This window comes from Solanum stenotomum, chromosome 11 (genome assembly GCF_019186545.1).
Source record: "Solanum stenotomum isolate F172 chromosome 11, ASM1918654v1, whole genome shotgun sequence".
Classification (NCBI taxonomy): Eukaryota; Viridiplantae; Streptophyta; class Magnoliopsida; order Solanales; family Solanaceae; genus Solanum; species Solanum stenotomum.
The window spans coordinates 56,238,151-56,258,801 of NC_064292.1; the positions used below are offsets into that span (position 1 = coordinate 56,238,151).

At 29.9% G+C, this 20,651-nt stretch overlaps 2 protein-coding genes across 2 annotated transcripts; one reads left to right on the forward strand and one right to left on the reverse strand.

The window, feature by feature from the left end:
• Nucleotides 1-4,246: 4,246 nt before the first annotated feature.
• LOC125844148 (serine/threonine/tyrosine-protein kinase HT1-like) lies at nucleotides 4,247-9,397 on the forward strand. Its single transcript, XM_049523408.1, has 3 exons — nucleotides 4,247-5,481; nucleotides 7,271-7,726; nucleotides 9,012-9,397. Exons 1-3 carry the CDS (start codon nucleotides 5,062-5,064, stop codon nucleotides 9,258-9,260), a joined length of 1,125 nt encoding a protein of 374 aa, XP_049379365.1. The 5' UTR covers nucleotides 4,247-5,061; the 3' UTR covers nucleotides 9,261-9,397.
• A 6,837-nt stretch (nucleotides 9,398-16,234) lies between these two features.
• LOC125844152 (uncharacterized) lies at nucleotides 16,235-17,505 on the reverse strand. Its single transcript, XM_049523412.1, has one exon. The coding sequence runs from the start codon at nucleotides 17,327-17,329 to the stop codon at nucleotides 16,487-16,489; it is 843 nt and encodes a 280-aa protein (XP_049379369.1). The 5' UTR covers nucleotides 17,330-17,505; the 3' UTR covers nucleotides 16,235-16,486.
• Between the last annotated feature and the right edge of the window lie 3,146 nt (nucleotides 17,506-20,651).

Consider the following 20,651-nt stretch of genomic DNA (forward strand, 5'->3'; position numbering starts at 1 on the left):
TTTTTTTTGCTTGGTATTAATTGATTCACTATTTATATAATTGAAAAAATATTGATTACTTTTCATGTCTTTATAATTGTTTCTCTATTTTATTTTTTGTGTCGGTAGCAAATAAGCAATTGCCACTTGTAAGCCTTTTTTGTTATTATTAAATGAATAGACTTTTTGGGGAAAAAAAGAAGTCACAATTTGTATATACTAATAATAGAACCTAAAAAATATTAATTTGTCTTAATAGGTTATTAAATATAATGTGATCATTTAAAATTAGATTATAATAAAAGCAATTGGAGATGATATCTTAGTTTGAAATTAAAGTCTCCCAATATGTCAAACTTTGAATTGATTAATGAAGTAATGTACTAATTGCTTTTTTGGGTTAGGATATAAGGTTAATTTTATTTAAGCTAATGGTCTATTGAAAACAATTAACATCACTTGTCGGAATATTATTGTTGTTGTTATTGTATATAAGGTTAAATTAAAATGAAAGACATATTAAAAGATAAAAAGGAAATCAGCAAAATAACAAAATAAATTTGACATATTCCTAAAGCTAGTTAATACATAAAGAAGCATAATTATACTACTTTATCTTAAAACTTTCAACTTGTTAAGTTATTTCAATCACTTTCAAATCTTATGTCCAACAAGTGAAGGATAATCTTTTGCTTGCTTAAGTTAACTAATTAATATATATATATATATATATATATATATATATATATATATATATATAAACACCTTTTAATTCTCAAGTGTAATAAGTTTCTGACATCAGATTCATTGAATCTAAAAATAATAATTATGTGGATCGTGATATATTCAAGTTCATATATTTAAAATATATTCAATTTAATATTAAAAAAATGTAAAGTCAAATTCATTAAACTAAAATCTCGAATCCTATCTCGATTTAATATGTCATTTAGTTAGATAAATATGAATGTGAAATGGTCAAATTAGTTTTTTTAATTCCTATTTAAAAGGTACTCCATCGTCAAAATTAAATATAATTTAGATCTACAACCTAAGATCAATAATATTGTTTTATTATAGATAAAACAAATACAATTTAAAATGGCAAAATTACATTGTTATAAATAAAATAATATCGATTTCTCTGATCTAATAAGCTTGTGAATAATAGTTCCATTTTAAAAAACTTAAATACTTATTATCACTCAATTAATTCTATTAAATAACATGAGCTAATTATATGCTTCAAATAATGATGTCAAGGACATGACCAGTTTGCGGGGACTTGTGGGGAAACCATAATTAAAATTTGGAATAAGAAATATATTATTTGTACCTTATGTTTGAAATTCAAAAAAGAATACAATAGGTATCAATAATAGTGTTTATTTTTAAATTTCATTCTGCTTTTATAGAAAACTAAAATAATCTGCGTAAATAGAAAATCACATTGATTTAATTAAATAAAAACACAGTAGAGAATTAAACTATAATAGATATATATTTTTTGGTTGCGCTTAGTTTAGTATAAGATTATTAAACTCGGCTATGCCTTAAATAAGGATCCCAAAATCGACTATTCGTGCACTTTGCCCTAGCTAACCGAACCGGCCTATTGAGATTTAATTGGGCCTCCTTCAAGCCTAGATAACATCAAGAGCCTTTAGTATATGGGCCTAGCTTCAATTCCAAGCCCAATCAAATTCTTCATGGACTATCTACACTTGAAAAGGACCTCACTTTTAGTGAATGGCATGGGCACCATTGGAACAATAAGGTCGTTATGATCATTACTAAATGGGAAAAAGGACAAATATACCCTCGAACTATCGTAAATGGTATGTAAATACCCTTCGTCATACTTTTGGGACATTGGTACCCCTGTCGTTCAAAAACTAGAGCATATATACCCTTTATACTAACAAACATACACGTGTCATAATCTTATCCACCGATCCGACATTTATCGACGGATAAGATTGCGCCACGTGTCCTTATTTAGTCTTTCGTTAAATTGAAGGCATATATGCTCTAGTTTTTGGACTGCAGGGGCACCAATGTCCCAAAAGTACGACGGAGGGTATGTGCATACCATTTACGATAGTTCAGGGTATATTCATCCTTTTTCCCTTACTAAATTTATCAAAGAGATGAAATAGAATCAAGGTATATCTTTTTATCCCAAGGATTTAAGGGATTGTAATAGGATGAATAAGATCCATCCACCGTTAAACAAAGATCTTGAATTTAGGCCTTAGGTATGAAAACGAATCCTAGTAGGGAGCACTTTTCTTTTAATGAACCTTATACAACACGAATCTAGATTAATTGAGACTTCAATACAGATATTAAACACGAAATACAAAACTAAAAAAAATAAAATATGAAACAATCTATGCATAAGACAATATTAAATGAACCATTTGGTCCCAACAATTTTATTTCATGGCAGTGTCCATAAAGAAATTAAATCAATTTTCCAATGAGTTAAGGTACATTATCCCCAAATTGAATAGGAAGTATCATAGTTATAAAAATTCCAAACTAAGAGGATCTGCAAAAATCTTTCTTTGAAGGAATTGTAGGTTGGCTTAAATGCAAAGGAATAATGAGATATTTTTTCAATTAAATAATAATGACTTTCGTATCAACTTACATTAGTTATATATATTTCGAAATTTTATCATATATTTATTATTTTCTATCAATATAAGATATTAAGTAGTTTATATAAGAAACTATATATATGTACTTATGGGGACAACACAAGGTTGCAGATTTACTAGCTAAGAAAGAAGAAAAATATAGCATCTCCTCCCGTATTTGCCAATGATACTAATTGACATAGATGTATGATAAGAAAATACTCGTAATAGCTCCCCTAGCAAACAATCTAACTACATGTATATATGGATCGTTGCGTCACGAACTTAGAGTCTTACTAAAGCTCCATGCGGCATTAGACAACTTACTCACGATTTTATAAGCTCAAATAAGCCCTTTGAAACTAAGATCGCTAAGAGAATGAAAAGGAAGACTTAGAAAGATTTGGAAAGTTTAGAAGAAGGCTTTGTATTAAGCTTGGAAGATTGCTTTACACTTGCTTGGTTGCTTGCTTGGATGGTGCCTTGCAAATGAGGGGCACCTCTATTTATACTACCTCCTAGGGACTAAAATGTAATTAATATTTATTTTACAAGTCCCTAAACTATTTACACTTTGGTCCCTCTCTAGAATCTTCTACTAATTCTAGGAAATTCTAAAGCTTTCCAAGAAAATATCTAGTCCCTCTTCTAGAATTCTCTACACAAGGCTTTCCTGGAAACTATCTAGGACCTTCTATTGCCTTCTAAGTTATTCTAGAGAATTCCCTAGAATTCTAGGGAATTCTCTAGCCTTCTTGAATAATCTAAAGGGTTCTAGAGTCTTCTGGAAACCTCTCTACAATTCTAGACCCTTCCACCCCTATTCGGACACAAAATTTCACTGTGACGTGGTGAGACGTGACAATTGGCTCTTTATTGACACTTAACATTATTATGTAAATATAGTTCTTTTAACAAATAATAATAACAAAAATACTAAAAGAAGTTCGAAGGAATACCCTTGCCCTTCTAACTCCATATACTTAACACTCTAGTTAAAAAAAAGGGGGGGAGGACAAATATATACTCAAACTATCGTAAATGGTATACAGATATCATCCGTCATATTTTCGGGATATTAGTGTCTCTGCCGTCCAAAAATTAGAGCATATATGCCCTTCACTGTAACGGAAGACTAAAAATGGACATGTGATGCAATTTTATTCGTCGATCCGATATTTAATAAATGTCGGGTCGGTGGATAAGATTATGACACGTGTATGTCCGTTATTGTAAATGGTATATATGTTCTACTTTTTGGACGACAGGGGCACCAATGTCCCAAAGGTATGACGGAGGGTATCTGTATACCATTTACGATAGATCGGGAATATATTAATTCTTTTTCCCTAAAAAGAAATAATTCCCCACTTTACTCCATCATTAGGGATCAATAGTGTTCCACTAGCTCTTCCTCGTGTGACTCAAATCCTCAATCTATGGATGAAAGGTGAAAGTGCTCACCATTAGAGCAAAATCTCACGTGTCTATTCTTTAAATAGAAATTGTAGTGATATTTATATAAACTAATAATTTTTCTAAAATCTGTGACTCTTAACAATGTGGCCACTTAAAAAGGGAAACTTTTTTTTTCCCTTTTTCTTTCTCTCTGTCAAAGTCTTGAAAAGCTTTAATTTGATCTTTGAACCAAGAATTCACGAGATTTCCCTGAAATCAGTGGTTTGACATTCATCTTTCTCTGCCCCAAAAGCCACTAAACTACTCACTTTTCCCAAAATGACTATTGCAAAAGAGTCTTGCCACTCTCACAGACTACTTCTTGAAAAAAGACTCTATTTTTATGACTATTCTTCTTTCAGTTTTTGTCACCTTGAAACCCCTTTTGTTTTGTCTTCATTATTCATTCCTTTTACATAGCTGTTTCTTGTAACTTCTAGTAAAAAAAGACTCCTTTTTTATGACTATTGAACTCAGTTTTTGTATTTTTAGTAAAAAGACTCCATTTTTATGACTATTGATCTCAGTTTTTGTCACCTTGAAACCCCTTTTACCTTAATTTGTGAACTTTAGTAAGAAAGACTCCATTTTTATGACTATTCATCTTTCTGTTTTTGTTACAATGAAACCCCCTTTGCCTTCTCTTCATCATTCATTCCTTTTTCATAGTTGTTTCTTGTAATATTTTTTGGTTTCCATGGGCTTGGAAATTTACTTTCCTTAACTTAGTCATGCAAAGTTTTCTGTAATGGAAAGTTCATTGTCTTGGTGTATGGCTTAATGGTTGTCTTTGTTTTTGGTTCTTGTTTGATAGATTCATGAATTTAAGATTACCCTTTAGAACTCATGTTTCTGAATCAGTTCATGCATTTCTTGAAATCAAATCACACATTCAGAAGAAAAATCATCTTCTGAAAGTGTGTATTGAGTTTTGACACTTTTTTAACAAAAGTTGTGTTTTTTTTTGGGTCTTTTTTCCATGGCTACTTGTTTTAATCCTTTTAGGCTAAGAAGGTCTAAGAGTAAAACATTAGAATTGCCTTCTTCATCTTCAAGAACTCAGTGGAATTCATGTGATATGGAAACAATGGATAAGAAAAGATTTGATAGTTTAGAGTCATGGTCAATGATATTAGAATCTGATAATGTTGAAAGTTGGGAAGTTTCTAAAGAGGATCAAGAAGAATGGACAGCTGATTTGTCTCAGTTGTTTATAGGTAACAAGTTTGCTTCTGGTGCACATAGCAGGATTTATAGAGGAATTTACAAGCAAAGAGCAGTTGCTGTGAAAATGGTGAGGATTCCAACTCATAAGGAGGAAACTAGAGCTAAGCTTGAACAGCAGTTCAAGTCTGAAGTTCGTCTGCTTTCGCGTTTGTACCATCTCAACATTGTGCAGGTTGCAGTTCCTTTACATTACAGAATGATGATTTTTATGATCTATTATCGTGTTTACTTGTAATGATAGTTATGCTCTTTTCGTAGTTTATCAGGTTTATTTGTATGAGTCTTTATTGCGTGAGGGTGGTGTCCGGGCCGCCTTGCACACGCCTTGACTATCCTATAGTGAAGGGGTCAGGAAACCGCACTCCCTCTCAATTTATGTGACACTTTTTGCTTCTCGAGATTTTAACGGTTAAGTTTGACCAACATATTTTAAAATGTTTTTTTTTCATCACATTGACACGAGAAGAATTGCAACTTATAGAACTTTTTCACATAGTTTTTGAATATTTGAATTTTAAGTTTAAAATAATGTGTTGATCTAAACCAATTTAGCTTCGAAGATTATTCAAATTGACTCTCGTTAAGCAAAAGGTGTCACATAAATTCAAAGTGCAAATAGAGCAAACATAATCTTTTTTGGTATATATACGAACTTTTGAATCCCCTTCACATACTTTAGGTTGGAAGATTGAAACTTTTGAATCCCCTTGTTAAAATTCTTGGCTTTGCCACTGTCTACAGTGCACTTGTTTTCTCTTGGTAGCATAGATGCCTATGTAATTCTTCTCACCAAGACTTAGGCAGATGGAAAAAAGTGAGTCTTGTTTTCTGTATGCAAGACGGTCTCTGTGTTTCAAAATTTACGAACCTTATTAAACACTTCCAGTGCCTGATCCCCTGTGGAAGCCCAAGTGTTCAGTTTATTATTGTATTTCAAAAAAAATTGACTAATTAAATATGCCACACAGATACCTAGAGAATTGTGACATCACCGGTTAGTAGTAACACATGGTTCTCTTAGCACAAAAACATTGATGTCTAGTATTTGTCTCGTTTTAAGGAACATGCTTCTTCGTGTATCATTTTTCCGTTGTTCTAAATACTTAACTTTCTCTGACTGCTAGCTTATCTTCAGCTTGAATATTCATTCGGATGAAAGGCTTGAAAAGGCAGAAATATAATAGGTCTTAGGCATTGTTCTGATCCGGTGAAGTTCCCTGCATTCTGTCTCTAGGAGGTTTTTTCAAATGCATCTTCCCTCTTTTATGTTCAGTTGTCAAAATTAATATGCTGTCCACGACCATCAGTGACATCGAAAAGACAAAAATGAAATAGGTGGGCAAGTAGGCACGAGGCTTGTTACCAACACACACTTACTCCAACTCTGATGAAGTACTCTGGAGATGAAAGTGAGAACGTTGGAAAATCTGCTGGCATTAGTTAGGGAGGCAGCAAGAGACTAATTCAGGAAGTGATTAGCTCTTTGCATTTCCTGAGAAAAATAGATCAAGTAAAGTGTAATTTGTGCACCTTGACTCGTAGTGTAATTCATAAGGAAGAATGATCTTTGATTATTTAAGCTTCCGAGACGGGCACTGGCAGGATAAAATAAAATATTGTTCATTGAGTGGTTTTGTTGTGTGGGATATTTCAAGTTTTTAGCTTTGTTTTTGTCCAACATTGGTGAGAATCCAATGCCCCGAAAACCTAAGGGTTCCTCCGCAAGGTTTGTCCAGGGAGGGTGAGTCAGGGCCTAAGATTGGGGACCGAAAAGCGTAGTGGATGGACATCATGTGAATATTCCTGTACTACCCCTTGTTGGTCCCTAGGAACGGAGGAGGCTAGGTCCAAATTTTCGTTTCTGTCAATTTGGGTTCCGTAAATTTGTGCAGCTTGTATTGACGCATAATATACTGTGAAATGAAACAAAAGTTCTTACAGTATATCTTCTTTATCTACAGTTTATTGCAGCTTGTAAAAAACCTCCTGTATACTGTATCATTATGGAGTACATGTCACAAGGAACTTTGAGGATGTATCTCAACAAGAAAGAGCCTTATTCACTTTCCATAGAAACCATTCTGAGGTTAGCTCTCGATATATCACGAGGGATGGCGTATCTACATTCACAAGGGGTGATCCATAGAGACCTCAAATCAAGTAATTTACTTCTGAATGACGAAATGCGTGTCAAGGTTGCAGATTTTGGGACATCATGTCTTGAAACACAGTGCCGGGAAGCCAAAGGAAATATGGGAACTTACCGTTGGATGGCGCCAGAGATGACTAAGGAAAAACCTTATACTCGCAAAGTTGATGTATATAGTTTTGGAATTGTGCTTTGGGAGCTCACAACAGCTCTGTTGCCATTTCAAGGAATGACACCTGTGCAAGCCGCTTTTGCTGTTGCTGAGAAGGTTAGGTTCTAAAGCTGATTCTCTAATAACTGAATTTCTGGTTGACTTTGCTTTTAGACTTCTGGACATATTTTTGTTTTCCTTTTCCCATTCATTGGAAATTTGACGAACTTATTAGCAAGAACAATTCTTCCTCGTCCTAAGCTCGATTAACTAGCCAAGAGCTAAAGTGACCTCCATTTCAACATTTACTTTGGTTACCTGATGACGGGGTCGCTAAATTTTGCCCGTTGTAAGTTACAAGTAGAGGAAGCATACAAAGCACCTTGTCAAACGGATGACATTATTTAGTACTTCTAGCCAAAAAGTGTGTATTGTTTAGAAGAGTATTTATGCACCCCTTCTTATGCCGTCCTTCGATGAGTAACCAGCAAAATTCGTTTTCTTCTCAGCCTTGAGCTGAACTCTAGTTCGTTGTACAATAGGCTCTTCAGAGATAAAGTTGTTTCAACCATGACTTCTTCACACAATAAGAGTGTTTCATATGCTGAAGATCTCTCAAGAAGATAGTGGCTATTAATATATCTGAAAAGTTTGAAAACCTTGTTGCTCGGACTCTTTCAAAATGTTACTGGCTGCGTGTCGGATCCTCCAAAACTAGTGCATTTTTGGAGTGTCAGACACGGGTATATCAACATTTTGGAGAGTCCGAGCAACATAGGACTTTGAAATGCTCTTTTTCTCATTATTGCTCCTAGTTCTTGATGTACATGATGTGGGAAAAGGTATGCTTGAACACGGCATTATTACAAATGCATCGCTTAATTATCTTCTCTATGACACACGAGGTCACTCATTTGGAATAAAACTCCAGATTCCCGATACCTAGCAATAATCTCCTCTCACTATTTAATGATGGTTTGTGTCCCCTAGAGGCGTATAAGCATCGATGAAATGTTCATGGAGGTTTTATTGTTTCCAAATATAGGACAGTGCATGAAACACAGTGATCCTAAATTCAGAACAAGATTATTTCCAAATTTTCGATAATAAGAAGAGAATTCATCTTCAAAATGTTATGGAGAAATCACAAAGGAGGAGATAATAGTACTGATTTCTTGTACCTTTATATGTGGTATAATTTTCTCTATACGAAGTATAATACTCCAATGAAGGGTGTTCAACTGACCACCCTTCGATCTAATATAGCTCTGCCACTGGACCTCTACACATTTATAGAGCTAACTTGTCCATTGCCTGACAGAGCTAATAGATATATTGAACTGTTTTTTTCATTTCTATTCAACATTCATCCGTTTTATATCGTTTTTTCATTATTTTACAGAACGAACGACCACCTTTGCCAGCCAGTTGTCAACCAGCACTTGCACACCTCATAAAACGTTGCTGGGCAGCGAACCCCTCGAAGAGGCCAGACTTCACAGACATCGTTTCTGCTCTAGAGAAATACGACGAATGCATCAAGGAAGGCCTTCCACTGACTCTCCATTCAGGATTAGTCAGCCGGAATGCGATTCTTGAACGATTGAAAGGCTGTGTATCCATGAGTTCATCTGTAATTATACATGTCTGACTCTCTTTTTAACCAAACAAATAATTGTAATTTGTATTTGATCATCAAAGCCTTTTGGTTCTCCAATAGGTTTAGTAAATTACAACTTGTATACAAATATTAATGTGTAGTTATCAAATATGTGATGTTTAACATTATTGTGAATGGTCTGCTGGTGGCATTTCATGTATGTACCTAACTATGTTTCCCTTTTTTGGACTAATCAGTGATAACAATGGTGGTTGTTGACTGGTTGAATATCGAGGCGAATTCATAATTTAAAATTTATGAGTTTCTATAACAACCTTAACTTACTACTGTGAGTTTACAGTTAAATACTTATAGATACAATAACATATCCATTGTAATCTCGAGTCTAAAGAGGGTTGGATGTATTCAGATCTCACCTCTATCTTCGTGGGGTAAAGAGGTTGTTTTCGATAGACTCGACCATTGAATCGGGGCGGATTCAATCCATTGGCAAATGAAAACTCTATCTTTTTGGACAAAAGTCCCATTCACGTGAACTCGTAATGGACTTTTGATTCCCTAGTTGAATAAGCTGAGAGATTCTACAAGGAGAACATTATTGGTATCTTGAACCACTAAAATATCATAAAAATATTTTATTTTAGGTGTGCCAACTACATCTTGAACAGTACTATATAACAACTATGCCTCAATTTGAAGCAAGTAGAGGTTCGTTATATGAATTTTTATTGATCATATATTACTTCATGTAAATGCAATCCAAAACCATTATTATACCTGAAAAAGAAAAAGAAAAACAATAATAGCGATGAATTCTAACTAACCATTTAATTTCATTTTAATTAAGTCAATAAATTAGCAACGAATTTGGTAGGTAAGTGTCTTTTTTTAAGAGTTAGTAAACTTTCAGTTCAGCTAAAGGAAATTTTGAGTGGTTGGATAGACTCTTTTCAAACTATTAAAATTGAAGTTTGGCTTATTTTAAATCAATAATAGTATTAATTAATTAAAGTGAGTTTCAATAATTAAAGCTTCATATTCTTTTCAGTCATGTATTTTAGAAGATGAGGAGGATGATGTGTATGTAATCATATTTTTATTTTGTGTTATTTTTAATATATTATCGACTCAAGTAAAATATATCGATATCAAAGTACGGAAAGAAAATACAATAACAAAGAAGTCGTGCTGAAAATAATGTAGAAGAGAACAATATCAACAATAAAATAATATGATAGTTGAAGCAAACGAAACAATATATAGTAATAAAAACAAAGAAAAGATAGTAGGAAAGTAATTATAATTATAATAACAATACTGATAAATAAAACTAGATAAGGCTTGCCTACCCCACTAATCTGCTACCTCAATTCTCGTCCTCTAAGTTATTTTAGCTATTTAGAGTCATGTCTTGGATAATTTATCAAATAATATAAGTAAAAAAAAAAAAACTTTAAAATAAGATGCTTTAGAAGTACACGTTTTTGAATATTGTTATTGACTTATTTTCAATTGTAAAATTTGTTGAACAACAACTTGACTCTAATTTCTGGTAAATTCTCATTCTCAGACTTGGTCTTTTAGGTTTTATACATTTTGGACTTTTTCATCATTTCTTTTTATTGACTAATTATATTCATAGACTCCCATTAATGACTTTTACTATCTTATTTTATTTTATTTTTATAATTGTAAAAGAGGTCGAATATTTTCTTCATACTTATTGATTAAGATTGGTACAATAAAGCCTAGCCTTTCTGACCTGTACTTACTCATGATCGGTAATAAAAGTCTGCTAAACATTCAGCCAAGTAGTATAAATTCGACAAAAATGTTATCTCCATCGTCAACCATACTTCATCAGTTTAAATAACAATGGTATTATCGTAAGTGAATTCTAGTATTAAATTTTATGAGTTTGATTTTTAAGATTAATAATAAATTTATTATAATTTAAGTTATGATATTATATTTTATGGATTTTTTTTTTGGAATTCCAAAAAAATTGAGTCAAATTCGTCAGGCAGATTTTGAGAAAAAGCTAACAATCGTAATCATCATGAATTCAAAGGTGGCAACATAACATCCCAAAAATGTTAGTTGATCAACCATAGGTTTGTCTCTATTTGAAGAGCTTGCATTTGACCAAATCAAATTCTTTTTTTAGTAAAGAAAATTTTCGAGTTTTGTTATTTATTTTGAAGCTTGATTAATTAATTCGAATTTCTGTCAAGAAATTTTACTTTAGAAATAAAACGTTCTTTATGATTAAGAAGATGACTCTGTTTTAGAATTTAATCAATTCGAAGCTTTTTTTAATTTCACCACATATTTTTTTCATGATCGTTTTAAATAATGTTATGCTACGATAAACGAAGCCTACGTTTATCCTTTAAAGAATTTGATGTTTGCTTTTGTTGTTTTAGCTATTATAAATTATAATATATGCTTCCCACAATAGTATAATTTTCTAATATGGTCAAAGGCATAGCTATACAGTACCATTGTTAGAAAATTATATATGTGAAGTTAATTTTTTAAAATTATATATAATAGATATTAAATTTTATTTATTTTTTCTGTGTATATATAGTTATTTATATTTAAAATCTATTTAATAAAAAAATTGGGTCCGTCACAACATATAACGATTCCTTCCATGCAGTATATTGTTGGATATGGTGACAATTATTAATTTACCTATTTATTTTTCTTGGTTTAGCTCAATAAGATAAGATCTTGTCAAGTGATTGTGGTGACAAAGTTACAAAACTCTAAATTGGATCAATCTAATTTGGAATATTATTGTAACATATAAAGTTGTGTTATTTGGACCCATTATGTTATTTTTTTTCATAAATATATTACCCCACACACTATGTTATAGTACATGATACACATGAATAATTTCTTTTTTGTTTTTTTTGTTTTTTCTCTTTGTTTATGTTATTTAGAGACGAATTCAAAATTCGCCCAATATGAATAACATCAAAGGTTAAGAACATGTTTTAGCGGACATGATTAAACAACTAATATTAGAGTTAATAAATTGATTGATTAGACAACAAAATGATGGCATAAGGCTCTGCTAAGTTGTTCTATTCTTCTGCGGACTAATTTATAACTATCTTTATAAGTAATTTAAAATATATATAAAACGTAAAGGGAAGCATTATCTTCGGATAATACGAGTGAAACACAATTAATAATAGATATGCCCATAAAATCTTGATAATGGATGATGTGGAACTTAATTTGAGAACGATATCATATCATATTAAAAATATCTATTAAGCTTACTTTAGCCAACATAAATGAGTTGATTTCTTTTTTTTTAATATAAAAGCAGGCATGATCAATTCAGAAATGATGCTTAATTATAAAATTATAATAAGTCCAACTCAAACTAAACATTTATTAAACAATATTAATTCTTGTTTAGTTCATTGTTTGAGTTCATTTCAAAATTTTAGGAGTTTTAACTCTCAATTTAGTAATTTGGTGTTATATTTGGTATTCAGTATGTATTTGAGGACTCAACTAATTTGAATTAGTACTGAAAAACTTCACTTTAAGGGTAAATCGCTTCCTATCAAAGAAGATTTCATATTCAGGGTTAAATCCAAAATCTCGAATTTAATAAAGGAGAAATTATACCACTTCATCACAACTTTTAGCAGTAAGAATTAGTATATTATTTCTCTTACGTAATGCAATAATTAATTTAATTAGACTAAGTCGTGAGAAATGAGACTTAATATAATATTTGTTTTTAAATGTTCAATTATTAATAAACTCTAACGTGATTATACGCTAGTAATATAAAATACATCCTTATACAAAATTTTAAATTCTAGTAAGAGAAATTAAAGTAAGACATCCAAAAAATCGCATCAAACCTAAAAACTGCATAACTAAAAGATGTATTAACACAAAAAAAATAGATTAGACATTGCAAGTGCACAATTTAAAATTATTTTCCAAGATTTTCTTATAAAATTACGAATGCACGATTTAAAATTTGATGAATAATAATTCCCTTTTACCCCCTTAATTCAAATATTTGATTTTTAACCAAACATTGGAATTTAAACATGTGATGTGCGTGTCTAAATTTAAATATAACTAAATCAAAGATATTTTTACCCAAAAAAAAGAAGAAGGTATAAACACAATAAAAAGAAAGCTTACTTGGAATTTAAATAATTATGTAAAAAGGAAAGAACAAATTCCCCTAGGCTAAGACTCAAAAAAGAAGAATATTTAAAAGGCAATTTTGGAATTAAGTGTCTTATTGCTTTATATTTTAGCTTTAATTCATGTTAACTTTGCCCACCTTGTTAATGCTTTGTTGACATCATTTTTTCACAAAATAAAAATAAAGAGAATTTTTTTGGAAGAAAAAACAAATATGTGAACTCTAGCAAGTAAAATGTAAATAATCATTGTAAATTTATTTAGAACTAAGAATTATTTTAAGAGGCATTAGAAAAAAAAAATATGAAGAAAATTGGCTAAGAAGATCTTGGGTATTAATCTTTTTTTATATATTTATCGTGACGACAATTGATTTAGATTTATGTTGCACACAGATAAGTCTGTTAGAACAGAAAATGTTCATTCTAAATGCATAAATATCTAATTTTGGGACCATCATTTACATCATATTAGTAGTTTGTAAAATTCAGTAAGTCTATCAATTTCAAAATTAGACATGTGACGATGAAATTTAAAGAACACCTAACTTCATACACGAATATACATATAATTGAAGTTTAACTATTTTTATTAATATTTTACGATTCATTAATATTAGCTTGTCTTTTACTTGGTAAAGAGGGGGGAAATATTCTACAAATAAGTCAACTTGCAAATAGGTTTCAACTAATAAGATTCTCAATACTAATTGAAGATTAACAAGAAATACTGAGATTATTTCAAGGATTTGATTGAGACAATTATCATTTTCTTTTTCCCAAGTGTCCCTAGGAATATACTAAAACTATGATAATGCCAAATTGCATATAGTATTTCTTCTGCCTCAATTTACGTGGCATAATTTAAATTTTAAAAGTTAGACATATATTTTCAATTGTAAATTCTGACATGAAATTTTTATATTTTTTGAAATAAAATTTGAAAACTACATAAAGAGTAATATAAATCACAATAATTGATAATTCAAGATATTTAAAAGATATATGAAAAAATACTGAGTTAAAAAATAACTTGTTTGAATCTCAAAATCCAAAATATACCACATAAATTGAAACAAAGAAAATATTAAATAGTTAGATATTTAGATTGAAATATTAGATAACTATATCACATCAAGATATTGAAAGTTCTATTAATTGGATTTATTGAAGCTTGTTTTTTTTTTTATGTTCATTTATCACACCAAACTTACTATAGACAACCAAAATATTCAATCAAAGTTGGTAGTGTTAGTATTACCAAACCCACATTAACACTTGGTACTATTATTATATTATACCTTTTTTTTATACAAGGATATAATTGTGATGTCCGAATCAAACGATGACACCTAAATAATTTCACAAAATATTTATTATCTCTTCCTAATATGAGTATCAAACGATTTTATCCACAAATACTTGAACTTGTGGAATAAATATCAACTAGTATGTTTTGTTGTCTACGCTTTTTTTCTTAATAATCATGATAATGTTTATATTAGCTTTTGAATCGAGAGTTTTTCAGAAACAATCTTTTTATTTTTATATGTTGATAGTTAGTTAGGTCTATAAGATAAGAATAAAGTTTGCATATACCTTATTAATGTTACGAGATATATGTTATTTTTCTATCAATACAAATATCGTGTAACTCTAGCCACCAAAATTAGAAAAAATTGACTAGTGCATTATGAAAAAAAGATTGAACAAGGCACACAAAAAGGACCAGAAACATGAGTACTGTCCGAGTCATTCATAATAATATGACAAAATTTTGAAAAGAATCGTACTTTGTTTCCTCGAGCCAAATGAAATATAAAAAGAAACAAAAATAGTATAAAGTTTTGAATATTATTGCACAAAAATTATTTTACAAAAATTATTGTTATTTTCTTTGGGACAAGAAAAAGTTTCCACCTTTCTCTATATCCAAGAAAGAAAGTTCAAATATGTTCACCTTTTTTTATTAATTTCAAACCGTCCATGGATGACCTAAAAATTCTATAAATGCACATATTATTATGAAGGTTTAAATCCATATGTAAATTTCATTAAAAAAGATTTTAATAATTTGTTTGGATTAAGCATCTAAATTCATAGCAAAACTTCTTATTAAATACTTTTTGTTCATTTTTTTTTAAAAAAAAAACAACTCTTTTTGCTTGCTTTTTAAGTGTTTATTATGTGAAAATCTTAGAAGCCCAGTTGGTTAACTAGACAAATTTTCACCTTATTGACGATTGACGAGAGTGCGGATTCAATCTCCACCCTATTTTTCTTTCCCATATCCCAAAAAAGTCTATTACAAAAATACAAGTTAACCACTTTTAACTCTTTAAATTATACTCCTCATTTTTCCTTCCTATAACCCTATTTTATCTTTTTTTTATGTATCATTACGTAAATAAGTTAATTACTTGACTCTTTTAATTATAGATAATATCCTTGTTCAAACGCTCAACAAGACCACGACTTAATTAGAATGTCTAAATAAAACTTATCGACAAGTTTAAACACTAATTTATGTGTATTAAACCTATTGTAAAAGTTGCTATTTACAAAATAATTACTAGAAATGCAAATACAACAATCAATAAATATCCAAGAAACCATTAACCATATGAAACTAAATATTAAAATCAACCAAAATGAAGATGTTCATTCAAGCTATCAAATATTTCACATTATCAACTATATGGTATTTTACATTTCGGCAAAAAAGATAAACCTAAATATTTCTTGGAATTACTTTCACTAAAAATTATTATTTTTAACCTAAACTACACCATAACTACATAAGCAACATTTAACATCAAAGATATATACAAAATGTGAAAAATAAGAAAAAACCAATGAAGGTGATCATTCAAAATTACTACCCAATATTTTACATTGTGAAGTAAAGGGTATTTTACAGACCAGAAATTAAAAAAAAAGAACTATTATGAGATGATTAAAGTGGAAATGGAGATAGAAAAAAAATTAAAAATAAACCAACCTCAAATATTTTCTTGAAAATTAATTCCAAAAAAATATTTTTTTTTCTTTTTTTTTTTTTTAGGTCCAAACACTCCAAATCCTTTCACCAAGAAAACTCACAAACTTTCTCACAGAGCCCTTTTCAACTCCACCGGATTCTTCTTCATAACCGCCACCGCCGCCGGAAGTTTCCTCAACCGGGTCAATCTGACCCGACCCGAATCCAGAAACTGACCCGGACCCATTTTTGTTCAAAGATAACTCAGATGATGATTTTTTCAGCTCAGCAGAAGACCCAACATCACCATTAGATGACCCGTTTTGTTTCAAAGACGACCCGTTTTGCTTCAGAGATGACCCATTTTTGTTTCTTCGTTCTTTTTTACTCTTTTCCTTTTTGTTATGCAACCCATCTTCATAAGCATCAAGAATTTCATGAATAAGCTGTCGATTTGGTGAAGAATCCCATTTTACCCAATAACTCATATAGCAGCTGAAACAATAGCAGTTAAATGAGCTCAAATGGTCAGCACCACCATGAACGCCGCCGTGTACGGCGGCAGAAAAACTTTTCGAACCAGTACCACCACCGGCCTTTTCAGAACCTGAGTTGGGTGTAGCTGACTTGAAGTGGGTATTCCTCCGATTACCGGAAAATTCGCCGGAAAGTTCGCCGGAAAAGTCGCCGGCGACAGGGTTTGAAGTTGGAGGAGGTGGGTTTGAGGTATTAGACTTGTGGGTAGTTCTCCGATTACCGGAAAAGTCACCGGAAGAGCAAGAAATGAGATAAGCTAAGACTTCTTTGTCTTCTTGAGATAAAGCTGCAGCAAGAGTGAGAATAGCAACTGGTAAGAATGAAAGTTGGTCAGAAATTAAAGGAGGAGATGGATGAACTGTGCCTTTTCTGTAAAGTTTCTTCATAGTTTTTTGATAATGGAAAAAAAAAATGGAGGATTTTTTTTTGAGAGCTTTGAAGGTGGGGTAGTTAGGTAGGGTGGGTGGTGTAGAGAAGAAGAGAAGAGAGAATGAGGGTTTGTGGCTTGTGGGGACTTTGAAGAGTTTTTGGTAAAGAGGAAATAGGGCATAGAAATTGATGACATTATTTTTTAGAATATAACTTATACTAAATAAAGAATTTTAAAAAAATAATAATTTTATACTACATGAAAATTATATATGGTAATTATTTTGAAAAAAGAAATAACGGGTTTATATTATGAAATAAGAAAATGAAAGAGAAATAGAAATAATAATATAATATTGAGAAAAGATAAGGAGATTCTTTTTTAGAGAGTAAAATAGAGAATAAGTTGATTGTCTAAAAAAATAGAGCTACTGGTAGTCCCGAGGGGGCAGTATCCTCCTATAATAGTTAGCAGTACTGAACAAGCGAGTCATTGGTCCGAGGAAAGAAAGGGGCGTAAGCACAACTGCAATCAGAAACACAACAATTCTCTAGATCATACACTATCTTTTTTTCGAATATTGTTAAATCTGAAAACGACCTACCAGATTATTAAATTATTGTTGTGATTTTTAAAATCATTATGTTATGTATTGTATTGTTATCTTGTATTTAAATTACTATGTCATGTATTGTATTTTTAAATTAAAATTTTCATTTTATCATTTAAATTTTGTGCATTCTTATAGTGAAAATCAATAATAATATCAAATTATCTCTTAAAGTGATGAAAATTGAAAAATAATAATTTAAAATATTGTTAATTCAGAATGAAAGTAGTATATACTTAATAATATATTTTTTAAAATGTTGTATTATATTTTAAAAGAATTACAAATGTTAGAAATTTAATTAATAGCCTTATATGAAAAATAATATGTTAGTTACAAATAGTAGATATAATATTAATATAATGAAAAAGTGAAATAGAGAGGTGAATAGTAGTTCTCCAAATTCGGAGAACTACTATTTACTTCTCTATAAATAGAGAATAGAGAGTTTTTTAGAGAGGGGTTGGAGACCCATATCTCTATTTTACTCTCCAAATATAGAGAATGGAGGGTAAAATATAGTGGGATTGGAGATGGTCTTAGTAAAATAATAATAATAATAATAATAATAATATNGAGAAAAAATAATAATACTCTTTTAATTTATTAAAATAAAATATCTGTTTTTTATATAGGGGTCGAGTAAATTGAAACAAAGCCACATATCGATAAATCAATATATTAATATTCAAAAATTAACATTTAAAATATAATAATAGCATATTTAGTAGAATTTCACAACATAGAGTCTGAAGAGAATATAGTGTACACAAATCTTTCATCTATTTTGCGGAGGTAGAAAAATGTTTTTGAAAAACATATGAAATAAGGATGAATTTAATTATTTGACCCCTTTGTTCGTTATAAATTTGTCAATAAACTTTCTAATTGTGTTCAATTTATTTTTCTCGTTTTCTTTTTTAGTTTGTCCTAGAAAGAACGTCTCTTCTCTATTTTAACAAATTTGTAATTTAATATTTCACATGACATGTTTAAAATACTACTAATATTAAATATCAATACATGTATTTAGATTTAAAATCATAAAATTACAAAAATAATAGTATTATTTTGTTAAATTTTGCACCTAATCAAATAAAAACATCTAATTAAAATGGAGAGAGTAACTTAGGTAATGTTTCACTATAAAATAAAGCAAAGAGTATTTTAATTGTTTTAAGAATGATGGGGTATGTGGTCTTGGCGGGTGGAGTTGTTACCCTATGGGGAGTATTTTTTATTTTATTTTAAAGAGTTTAGGGCATCAATTTTAAAGAATTTTGATTGGTCAATAGGCTATGGGTTGGACCCTACTAGTTACAGAATCTAATGATCAAATCTTCTTTTTGTAGAATTTAACCTCTCTTTTCTCTCACTTCCCAATGAAGGGATGCATTTACTAGAAAAAAAAAATCTAATGTTTTACAACAAAAAGATACTATGTTACATCAAATATTAGTTTGAAAATAAATTTTGAAATTGAAATTTAAAAATTTGAGGTTTTAAAAATTAGGATTTTTGAAATTTAAAATTATGTTTAAACATATATTTCATTTGAATTTATTTTGATATTTCGTGAGTAGAAGTTTGAAAATATAAAAGTTGATTCAATATTATGACCGGACAAATATTTGAAGATTATGTTTTAAAATCTATGACAGAATGCTATCTTAAGAAATATGATATATTCAATGAAAAATTGGTAAAAGATTATTTGGATAGAATGTTTATATAACAATAACAATATTTTTCAGTGTAATTCTACAATTGGAGTATAGAGAAAAATAACATGTCACACACCTTGTTTTTCCTTTATAAAGTAGAGAAATTGTTTCCAAAACATTCACAGTTCATATCGGATGTTTATATCTAAATATATGTCTTTCATAATGCGCATTCACCAAAAAGAATTAAAACTAAAAATATTTTCACCCTAATTTTTAATTATTAAGATAAACATATTAATGGGTAGCATATAAACATAAGTATTTACAAGAAAAATTTGTAAAAACTTATCTGCTTCAATTTTTATACTCAATTTATGAATGGATAAAATTGTTTATTGAAGCAAAGGGATTAAAAGATAGAAAATTGGACCACATAGTTAAAGTCTAAAAAATATTGTACCACTTTTATCAATAAAGATATGATAATTGTCGTGTCATTATAGTAAGGGGGAAATAAGAGGACTTTGGTTATTTTTAGTAAAAAATATATTATTTTTTCGGCAAATTCTAAAGCTTTTGGATGTACTATGAATAATTTGAGTTATTACTTATATAATTTTGAAAGAATTTCGTAGATAAGATTCAATCACAAGAAGAATACAAGTAAAATTATAAACACGATAATTTTTAATTATAAATTTCAAGTTTAATTTTTTAATTTGAAAACTTCTACAGTAAGAATAACTATTCACATATAATGAATTTAATTGAATTTTCTTTTTTTTATTCATACGCTTGAACATGAAATCTTTGATTAAGAGGTGAGATGTACCATCTATTCTATTATACTCAAAAGTGAAGCAATGATTTTCTCTTTTTCATGTTCGGTGCCAAATCCACTATTTCTTCACATACAATCATATGTCATAATTAGTAATTATGGTAACTAAAAACTTAGTATTATGGGTATCATTTTTCAAAATATAATCTGACACATATTTGACTTATCTATGTTTACAATTTCTTTTTAAACTGTGTTACGATTATTTCTTATATTTCAA

What these genes read in the sequence shown, in the direction of transcription:
- LOC125844148 (XM_049523408.1), top strand. Translation starts at nt 5,062, where the DNA reads ATGGCTACTTGTTTTAATCCTTTTAGGCTAAGAAGGTCTAAGAGTAAA. An exon ending in ACCATCTCAACATTGTGCAG is followed by an intron (nt 5,482 to 7,270) that starts GTTGCAGTTCCT and finishes CTTTATCTACAG; the next exon opens with TTTATTGCAGCTTGTAAAAA. An exon ending in CTTTTGCTGTTGCTGAGAAG is followed by an intron (nt 7,727 to 9,011) that starts GTTAGGTTCTAA and finishes ATTATTTTACAG; the next exon opens with AACGAACGACCACCTTTGCC.
- LOC125844152 (XM_049523412.1), bottom strand. Translation starts at nt 17,329, where the DNA reads ATGAAGAAACTTTACAGAAAAGGCACAGTTCATCCATCTCCTCCTTTA.